The 10,552-nt window shown below is 48.8% G+C and overlaps 1 protein-coding gene across 1 annotated transcript; it reads left to right on the top strand.

The window, feature by feature from the left end:
- Positions 1-5,142: 5,142 nt before the first annotated feature.
- Positions 5,143-8,631, top strand: LOC102023843 (HLA class II histocompatibility antigen, DM alpha chain; the record flags this gene model as incomplete). The annotated part of the gene is given in 5 exon segments (XM_005389460.2): positions 5,143-5,362; positions 6,560-6,844; positions 7,405-7,683; positions 7,916-8,044; positions 8,385-8,631. Coding segments are annotated over 5 exon segments (786 nt in total). The 3' UTR covers positions 8,390-8,631.
- Positions 8,632-10,552: the final 1,921 nt, after the last annotated feature.

Below are 10,552 nucleotides of genomic sequence, written 5' to 3'. Positions count from 1 at the left end.
GCTCTGGTTTTTTTCTCAAAGCAAAGTCTCTCACCTTTGCAGTTTTGAGGCTGCAAAGGATGGAGACTTGCTGCTTCTTGTGATGCCTTCGGGCCATCTTTTATATTCTGTTCCTTCTCAGCAATGGAGATCTCTTCAGCTCCACCTTTGCAATTCACAGCTTTACAGGAGTTCCTTTTTGGCCAAACAACGTTTTAAATCATTCTGCTGGGCTCTTTGCTCTTGGTTCTCAACATAAATCTGGCTAAAAGCTCCCAATAATAGCCATGCCACTGCCCCAACATTTAACTGCCTTGAAATTTCTTCTGCCAGATTAATCAGTCCACTGCCCTTAATCCCAGTCTTAGGCAAAGTCTCTAGATACAAGCCAAATGTAGACAAACTTTCTGCCAAGTCATAACATACGTCGTCTGGAGTCCAACAGCCACTGCAGTCCTCCTTCCCAGCAGAAACCTCCCGAACCCTGTCTTTACCAACAGGATTTCTGTCAACCTTCTGATCTCCTGAGCTCTGACCAGAATCTCTCATACAGAACAGCCAAAGGCGTTCCAGCTCTACTCTTTCAGGGGACATCTCTGAACCTTGCCAAACACTTCCCACAAGCCATTTCCAAAGGCTGTTGAACCACATGGTCAGGTATAGTCTCAACAATGACCCCACTCGTCTGGTACCAAATTCTGTCTTGGTTACTTTTCTCTTGTTGCTGAGACAAAATACCTGACACCCAGAATCAAGGAAGAAAAGGCTTATTTAACTTACAGTTTGTGGAGGTTTTAGTCCATACTTGGCTGACTCCAAGGCAGGGTGGCCCATGGCAGAGAGCAACAGTTCATGGTGGTGGAAGGTAGCAAAAGCAACAAGAGTGAAAGGGAGGAGCAGTGAGGGCAAGCAGCCTCTTTCCCTTCCTTACATTGTGTGCAAACTATCCACCCCAGGGGATTGTAGCACTCACACCCATAATCCCAGCATTGGACTATGGATCAATCATAAATTCTAAAAGCCCACCCCATGATAGCATGAGGCTTTGCGGGGGACATCCAGACACAAACTATAGCATCATGGCAATGCCCTGTATGTGTCTAGCTGAAGACCTAGAGCCCATAACAATGCCTCCCATGAATCCAACAGGAGGCCTAGAGCCCATGACAATGTCTCATGCAGGCATGTTTCATGGGAAGGCCCAAAGGTCAGTGGTAGAAGCTCAAAAGTCTGTGCCAGTGGGATGAAGGATCTGTGCTAGCAGGCTGAGGGATGTGAACTGGAGCCAGGAAATGACAAAGTTGAGAACCAGAGCTCCCTGAAAAGTACCACAGCCATCCTCAATAACAGTGAGGTCTCAAGCTCCTCCAATGATAAGGAAAGCCAGGTTCCCATCAGGAAAGCCAATGCGAGAAGCTTCTCCAGGGGACTGAGCAGCAAACCATCTTCCCCTCCAGAGCAAGGAAGCAAGGCTCAAAGTGAGGACCAGAACGCCCCCAAAGTGAAATGAAGCCATTCTCAGTGACAGTAAGGTCCTGAGCTCCTTCAACAGTGAGAGCAGCTGAGTTCTTCAGGAAAGCCAGCATGACAAGCTCCCTCCAAGAGAACCATCAGCTCCTTACAGCTTCTAACAGCACCCAACAGCTTCTACCAGCTCCCAAGAGCCCCATTTCAGCTTCTCTCATTCTGCGTCTTGTGCTGCTAACAACAATGCTCAGGTGGGCCTCCCACACCCAGCACCACGCTGGTTCAGTTCAGCTGGGTGTTACAAGTGGAACACCAGTTGTCAATCCACCACAACCTCCTATCCTGGAATATATTTCTGTTATATCATGTTCTACTGGAAAAATTGTTTTTCCTTCAGGGTTCTCAGGATCCACCAGGTGTGACAGCACACACCTGTAATCCCAGCACTCAGGAGGCTGAGACAGGAGGATAGCTGTGAGTTCAAGAACAGCCTGGCTACATAGTTCAAGGTACTACATGGGGAGACCCTTCCTTGAAACAAACAAACAGATTCTCAGTAGCCTCCCTGATTATGTCCCATCTAGTCGCCCATTCCTACAAAATTATCAATTCTAAATACTTGGCATGTTCTATTTCCCCCCCCAGTATTTGTATTATTTATTATATGTTCTCTTTTTTGGGGCATTACAAAGATTTTTGAGAAGCTGGGATACCGTGGAATGGATAAAGGTACCCTGGTAATTTTTAACAAGTGGTCAGTGATGAAAAGATTTGATAAGTTAAGGTTCTGTGAATGAAGGAATATTTTATATCATGACCTCTTCCCCAAGTCATGCAAATATTCATAGATGAAAGAAGTAACATTATTCAAGTAGGATTTTGAGGTTTTTTCACATTGTCCCTAGTTCTTGTGGAAAACCTGACATCTGTAATACTTTTGTAAGTCTTCTGTTTGTGCTGCCACTGAGTGATTCTTCCAGTCTCCAGAGTTGCTGGGTTATTATAATAGATTCTAAGTGACCTCTCTGCTTTTTCACTCTGTTACAACTCCTGATCCCTTGAATAAGACCTTTCTTCTCAGTATGGTAGCCATCTTCCTCTGGATCCCAGCCACTTCAAGCTCAGAGCCTCCCAGGACTTCTGGTTTCACTCATCATAAGTGCTTCAGTCTCTCTCTCACTCTATGTGATTCAGACGGCCTTTGTCATTCTGAGCTCTGCCCACTATACTATCTACTTCTCTCATGCCTCCATTATACTGGGTTTTCTGATTCGACCTCAGCAAGTTAGGCTCCCACTTCCCTCTGCATTTCATGCCACCTCCACACCCTGTGCTTTATTCCCAGACATATTCATGCTCTGATTGTGTCCTTCAAATTTTTACTCTATTGCAGTTTTCTCAGTGTGAATTTCTCAGTTCTCTGTCCCTGTAGTCTACTTTTGCCTTATATCCCCATTCTGGCTGTATTTACTTCATGATAATTATAATGTATGATAGGCTCTGTATTTCCCTTTTTTGTGTATGTGTATAGTATAGATTACTAATGTATTAGAAAGTCAAAATATTTTCTTTTTAAATTTCCAAAAGCTTAGTGTTTTAAAGAGTGACAAACCTATAGTGTATACTCAGTAAATACTTATTGGAAAGTTTAATAAGTGAATGAAGAATTGCTATCATTGTCCCATATTGCGTGTGAGAAAGAGAAAACGTTATCCAGTAGAAAGTGATGGGCATGGATTTGAAGCCAAAGATATTGACCCTACAGTCATACTTTTACTTATATGATTATATAATTATTTTATGTGTCACATAAACCAATTGTCTGTGTATTATTTTCTGTGTTGGTCAGCTTTTCACTACTGTAACCAAATATTTGAGAAAGGAAGCCTAGAAGAGAAAAGGTTTATTTTAGCTCATGGTTTCTGTCCATGACCAGATGGCTCCAAGGTAGAAATATCATGGTGGAAGGACACGAGAGAGAAAAGTCTCTTGCCTCCTGGCTGGTTTGGCACATTCTGGCATCCATTACATTGTTGTGTAATTATTTATTCATTGATCCCTCTCCATCTCAACTGTGAGCTCTTTGAAGGCGGGAATATGCCTGGCAGCTGCCCCCTGTGATAGTTAACTGTGGTGTAACTTGAATAAGAAATGTCCAGCTGATTGGCTTAGCATAGTTCTGTGGATGATGGACTTACTGAAGAGGGAGGACCCAGCAGGGGTGGGTCATCAACCAATAGGCTTAAAGCCTGGATGGAATAAAACAGAAAAAAAGAAGGAAGTCTTGCTTGTGTTCTTGGAGGAGCTCCAGGCTTCCTCCTCACCTTTGGACATGTTTCCACGCTTCCAGCACAGACTCTTCAGCCTGCCAGCTCAGATTCTTCAGTCTTCCAACATAGACCCTTTGATTTCGCCTTATGGACTCCAGCAAGGCTCTGCAGTGAGCTCCAGGTCTTCCACCTTCGACTGGGGTATTCGGCTCTCCAGCAGGCAGACAGCCCTTTTATGTTCTTCCACACCTGACTGCAGGAGGCTGCTGTAAGCCTGCCTTGTAAACCAGTCTGTTACTCTGGTGAACTGTGATACACTCCTCATTCTTGGGGGAAATTCCAAGTGTATGTACTGTGTTTTTTCTTATACATACATAACTGATAAAATATTGGGCACACAAGATTAACAACAATAATAAAAACAAGTAAAACAGTATACGGTAACACAAATTATGTGAATGACCCCCTCGTGTGTGTGTGTGTTTTATTGCACTGTACTCACCCAGTCTCCCCCCGCCCTTTCCTTACTAAGCCATGAACTTTTGCCTTTTCACCTAAAGGAAACACGTTAGGGCTTTTGAATTTCTTGCCCTTTGGCATATCTGAATTGCCATCATCACTGCTCTTGTGCTTTGGGACTATTATTAAAATAAAGGTCACTGGAACATACTGCGGTACAGTGACGATCAATCTGATAAAGGAGATGCTGCTGAGTGACTAACAGTCAGGTGGTGTATACAGCTCAGATACACTAGCAAAGAGCTGATTAACAGAGATGGCCCAAGATTTCATTATGCTACCTAGAATGGTGCACAATTTAAAACTTTACTTCTGGAATTTTTTTAGGTAATTGAAGTTGACTAGACCAGACTTTTTTTTTTTTTTTTTTGGTTTTTCTCCAGTACCGGGAACCGAACTCACGACCTTGCACTTGCCAGGCAGGCGCTTTTGCTGCTGAGCTAAATCCCCAGCCCCTAGGTAATTGAAGTTGAAACTGCACTGTACGCTCACATATTGGGGGCAGGGACTGTTTTAATCTTTTTTGTACTTCTAACACGGGGCTGAAAACTCAGCACTCGCTACACTTTCAGTCCGTTTCCGCAGAATGAGTTAGAACTAATGCCAGGAGAATAACCTTTCTGAGAAAGAGGAGGCGGTATGGAGGGAGGAGGAGGCGGGAGTCCCAAGAGTTCGGGGTGGGGAGTGGGTGCGTCCGCAGAAGATGCACTGCCCCGCCTGCCACCAGGCGGTGCTGCTGTAAAGACCCTCACGGCCCAGGCTGCAGAGGGAGCTCCACTAGGAGGCAGACGCTCCCCGCGGGCACACACTGAGCTGGCCAAAGAGCTAAGTTTGCAGGAGGCTGCTGGCCCTGGTCTCTCCCCAGTGACTGATGATGTTGAACCCTACTCTTTTGTGATTGGCTTAGCTGAAATGACAAGCGGCACTACTGGAAAGAAGCCGGCCAAACAAGATCGACCTGAAGCTGCCCCGAGGGGAGGGAGTTGGGGACCTGGGTCTTCTTGGCTGGTATCTCCTGCCTACAGTGTGGTGTGAAGGTATGGATCAGAAGCCGAACCAAGGAGCTGCGCTGCTACCGCTACTACAGCTTCTGTGGCTGCTGCCCTACTCCTGGGCCCTCCCCGCAGGTAAGACAGGGGGCTCCCTTCCACATCCGTCCTGCCTGCTGTAGAGCCCAGGGATCCCATCCAGCGTCGAAGAGGAGCCCTGTGCTTGCTAAGAGGTGGGTGGATTAGGAGATGGTGGAGACAGCAGCGGGCTGGGAAAGAGAGCTTCTGTTTATGGTGGTAAGCAATGTCAGGCGTGTTCCCCTTCAGACAACTTCTTCAAGCAGAGATTATTTTATCCATTGCACACAAGAAGAATATGAGACTACAAGTTTAAGGGACTTGTACAAGTGCACATTGTTGCAAGTGGTAGGGCTGGGACTTGAGCAAAGCAAAAGTTATTTCCATTCCTCCACTCATGGTGCTATCTGCCCTCACTCTGTCATCGTACTCGCTTTACGATGCTTCAAAAGGCAGCTTAGTGCTCTGTAGTGTCTTCTCTGTAACGGATGGGGCAGAATGGGAGGGTAGCCTGGAAGAGCCCTCTTACTCTAAATACCTGTCATTCTAGATGGTGGGTAGGTTTCCTGCTGGTGGGGGGGTTGCTGCCAAGAGTTTCCTAGAAGAGGGATTATTTCCTGGAGCCAGGGGCCCACTTCCCCCGTGGTGCGGTCTAGAGGGCTTGGGTGGTGGAAGAGATTTTCAGAGAGGCCTGGTGCCAGGGAAGTGCCTGAAGGGAAGTCTGGTGTTCAGTTTACACGAGTGTCTGGCGTAAGGTAGGGTAGTGTCATTAGGGGTTAGGGAGGCCTCGGTCGTTCCTGCTCCCTGTCTTCTAAGATGGGACCCATCCATGGCTTCCGAGAGGCCAGCGTTTGGCCTTGGTGAACGAGACGGGTCCCCCCTGTGGGGATGCAGCCGCATGCTAGGGCCCATGGTGTGGTGAGCAGAGTGCAAGCTGGGTTTTGGCCTCCCTCTGCCTCCTTGGCTGGTGCCTTTGCATAGTGCTCAAGGACGCAAACAGCAGAGTGACTCTGAATCTGTCACCTTAGACAGTGGACCTCTTTTGCTTTTTGCAACTTGGGACAGTTGGCCTTTTTATGGGCAAGGGAGGCTTGGAGCACTTCCTTAATGTCCTCACCGCTGGTGGGAGGGGAGCCTGAGCAACAGACAGAAGGGCTTCCACCACATCGCTGTGCCCCGGAGCAGGCCTTGCCACAGTCTAACTTAAAGACAAGGGCGCAGCTCCTAGTCCTCAAAACCCTCCTCGTCTCTTTGCAGCTCACACTCCGGTGTGGCAGGAGGACCTGCAGAACCACACGTTCCGGCACACGGTATTCTGCCAAGAAGGGTCTCCCACGATTGGGCTCTCTGAGAGCTATGACGAGGACCAGCTTTTCTCCTTCAATTTTGCCACGAGCACCCGGGTGCCTCGCCTGCCTGAATTTGCTGACTGGGCCGAGGACAAGAGTGATGCCTCTGCCATTGCATTTGACAAAAAATTCTGCGAGACTATGATCCAACAACTAGACCCGTACTTCGATGGGAAAATCCCAGTGTCCAGAGGTTAGGGTCTTGAGGGGTGGCGTGGAGGGTGGGCGTTCTGACCCTCACCAGTCTGAACACGCAGTGTTTCCCTTTCATGTCACTGCCATCCGGCTCTTGTGCCTTCTCGTTCTTCCCAAGGACCTTTCCTTTCACCTGTCACAGCCTGTACCCTGCATCTTCTTGTGGGCAGGAGATGGCACCTGGCATGGAGTAGGCATTCCAAATCATTTGTTGGACTTGATGACTTTCACGGGGACCACTGGAAGCCCACTGTGAGCACCTGTGCACGAGGGAAGGGAGACTGGAAGTACTGGGCCACGTGCCTGTCTTTCCAGGAGCACACAGTGCTTGTTAGATGCCAGTGTGATGTCAACACAGGAAGTGCTGCCGGAAGTCGGGGCAGAGCGGCTCAGAGTGACCCGAACCTGGCTCAGCTGCGGCTCCGCCCTCATCTGTGTCCCAGAGCTCCATCCGTTGACCCCTTCCCTGCCCTCCCTCCATATGCCTCTCCCTCTCCAAATCCAAAGGTACCGTCTAAACTTGTCCTTTCTTTCCCTGACATCTCACCCTGCTACCAGGCTTCCCTGTCCCTGAGGTGTTCACGCTGAAGCCCCTGGAGTTTGGCAAGCCCAACACGCTGGTCTGCTTCGTCAGTAACCTCTTTCCCCCGACGCTGACGGTGAACTGGCAGCATAATTCTGAGCCGGTGGAAGGAGTTGGGCCCACTTTTGTCTCAGCCCTCGGCGGACTCAACTTCCAAGCCTTTTCCTATTTAAATTTCACACCGGAACCCTATGACCTTTTCACGTGCCTGGCGACTCATGAAATTGATGGCTACACAGCAGTTGCCTATTGGGGTGAGTCCCTTTCCCAGGAAATCTGGTCCTTGGAGGGGCAAAAAGACGTAACCCTCGGGAGGGGCCGGCTTTCTCTCCTTGGATTTGCTTCGTCCGTCCTCCCTGTAGCGCACCTCGGCCTTCCAGGCCTCAGCTTCTCCCTTGCTATCCCAGATACCCAAGTCGTTCCTCTGGGCAGAAGGCGCCTCAGCCAGGTCTCCGTGCTGATCTGCCCTGCCCCCTTTTCTCCCAGTGCCCCACAATGCTCTGCCCTCGGATCTCCTGGAGAATGTGCTGTGTGGTGTTGCCTTTGGCCTGGGTGTGCTGGGTATCATCGTGGGCATTGTCCTCATCGTCTACTTCCAAAGGCCCTGCGCAGGTGGTATGTCACCTAGAGGGGCGTGAGTTGGGTGTGCCAGAATTACGCCGTGGCAGGGGGAGCACACAGGGGTCCCCAGGCCCGTGCGTGTGGAGCCCGTGTTCAGCACCGTTAGCCATATCGGCTGAGCTGGGGACCCACTTACAGGCAAGATGAGGGACAGAGGGGTGGTTTTCAGTGGGAGAGGAGTGACGTGGGGGCCTGTGAGAACGGTACTTGGAGGTGACTGAGGAACAAGGAGGGCTCCGCCGCTACCTCAGCAGGGTGTGCTCTCGGCAGAGGGAGGTCGTGGGGAGGAGAGGGATCCCCCTGATGACTTTCCTTCCTCCTGCTCTCTCCTTAGACTGATTCCTCCGGATTCGAGTTTGATGCCAACAGCGCCTCCAAGCAGAGGACACTCAGCTGCTCACGTCGGGTCCAGGAGCTTTCCTCAGAGCAGGAAAAATCCCTGACACTGCCAGAGGGATGCTGACTAGGTGTCTCAGGTGGGGCAGTGCTGTTCCTTGGTTTTGCATCCTGAGGAGCCCACAGCAGCGCAGCACAAACGCCTCCTCACTTCAGGGCAATAAAACTCAGTCCTTGGTTCTTAATAACCGTGTTACTTTATTCCTTCCTCTTCTGTTTTTCCCTTGGCAGGGCCGGGAATCGAACGCGGGGCGTCACACGTGCTAGGTGGCGCTGTGCCGCTGGGCCCCGCCCCCAGCCCTGGGGAGCTTCTTTCTGAACTCAGGACTTTGGTTTCTGAATCCCTACACTCGAGTGGGCTGTCATTTCAATTTCCGCATGCCTTAACCTGAGCACAGCTTGCTCTCATTAGGGAGGGGAACAGGGAAAACCCTCGCTCCTCAGCCGAGCTCCTGTTCCCCGGTCTCCGCACACAGCTATGGCTTTTACGCCTTTTCGGCTTGTGCAAAATATGAGAAATGAGGGCAGAGCTCCTTTCCGATAATCTGCTCACAAAATGATTGAAGGAGCTGCTCCTGTGTATGTGTGTGTTTTCCGTACTACACAGTTGGTGAAAATGTTTCTGTCTAGGACAGGCTGCTTGAAGAAAGTGTAACTCCTTCCCACACTGAGAAAGCTGGAGCTCTGGGTGGGGAGGATACACCCGCACGCGTTCTTCTCATTTGGGCTGTGAAGATTGTTTTTGACATTCGGAAGTGAAGAGGGAGCAACCCGGAAGGGCCATCTGCTCTTTGACCTAGGTGACCCATCCGGGGAGAACTATGCCCGTGCTGTCCCGGTGGATAGTGGTAGCAAGTGACAGATGACACTGTGCATAACTTGCTTTGCACATGCTTTGTTGCTTGCTTGCAGAAGAGGGAATAGCATTCAGGTTAAGAGTGAAGTTATGTTAGCACTGAGAAGGGAATCTCTGTTTTTCACATTATACCAGAGCCTCATCTAATGGAAAATCCCCAGTTCTTCCCAGGAACTGACACTTCTCTGAACCATTTCTTTTCTGCGAGGAACATGTGACTGGTTAAGAAGAATAAGCTCTGGAAGCAGACCGCTGGGAATTCAGTCGTGACTGCTGATTTTTAGCTGTGTGCCCAAAGGGAAGCTACTTCTCCCCTCCCTCTGCCTTCATATCATTTTCTGTAAAAGAACTGATAATAATAGTGGTGTTTCATCTCATAGGATTGCTGTGAATCTTAAATAAGTTAATATCTGTAGACTGCCTACAATCATGTTTGGCACGTAGAAAACATATAATAACTTAGCAAATCACTATTGTCTAGAATTCCACAGACCTGTGTAGGATCACTGACCTCTTTTTCTTTTCTGACACATACTGACTCTACCTTCAGCAAGATATTTTTCTCCCTTTGAGATGGTTTTCTTTTTATGTTGGCTTTACATTTCTGGATCTGGTGCTTATTGCTCTTGAGTTCTTCCTAATTTCTGTTCCATTTTCCAGCTCGTTCCTAAAATTCCTGCTAGTCAATGCTTGAAGCAACTTTCACTGTCCTGTGTGACTTGAGACAAGTGTCTTCCCCTCTTTGGGCTCCTAGTTCTTTCTTCCTCTGTTAAATGATGCGTTTAAGTTAGATGCTTGCTCCTAAAGAATTCTATGATAGTGTCACTTAAATATTCTAAAAGCATTCAAGACCCTCTCTAGTTTGGTCTATATTACCTACTATTCTCAGCAGGAATTCTCTTCAGGGGCCTCATACATTCTATCTAAATGCTCTACACTGAACTACACCCCAGCCCAGCAGGTGGGTGAGTAAATCATCATCATCTTCTTCTCCTTCTTCTTCTCCTCCTCCTTCTTCTCCTCCCACCCCAGCCCAGCAGGTGGGTGAGTAAATCATCATCATCTTCTTCTCCTTCTTCTTCTCCTCCTCTTCCTCCTCCTCCTTCTTCTCCTCCTCCTCCTTCTTCTTCCTCTTCTTCCTCCTTTTCCCTCCTCCTCCTCCTTCTTCTTCCTCTTCTTCCTCCTTTTCCCTCCTCCTCCTCCTTCTTCTTCCTCTTCTTCCTCCTTTTCCCTCCTCCTTCTTCTTCCTC

Source organism: Chinchilla lanigera, unplaced genomic scaffold (genome assembly GCF_000276665.1).
Source record: "Chinchilla lanigera isolate Chin_1 unplaced genomic scaffold, ChiLan1.0 scaffold00036, whole genome shotgun sequence".
Classification (NCBI taxonomy): Eukaryota; Metazoa; Chordata; class Mammalia; order Rodentia; family Chinchillidae; genus Chinchilla; species Chinchilla lanigera.
This window is presented reverse-complemented; position numbering and strand designations above follow the sequence as displayed.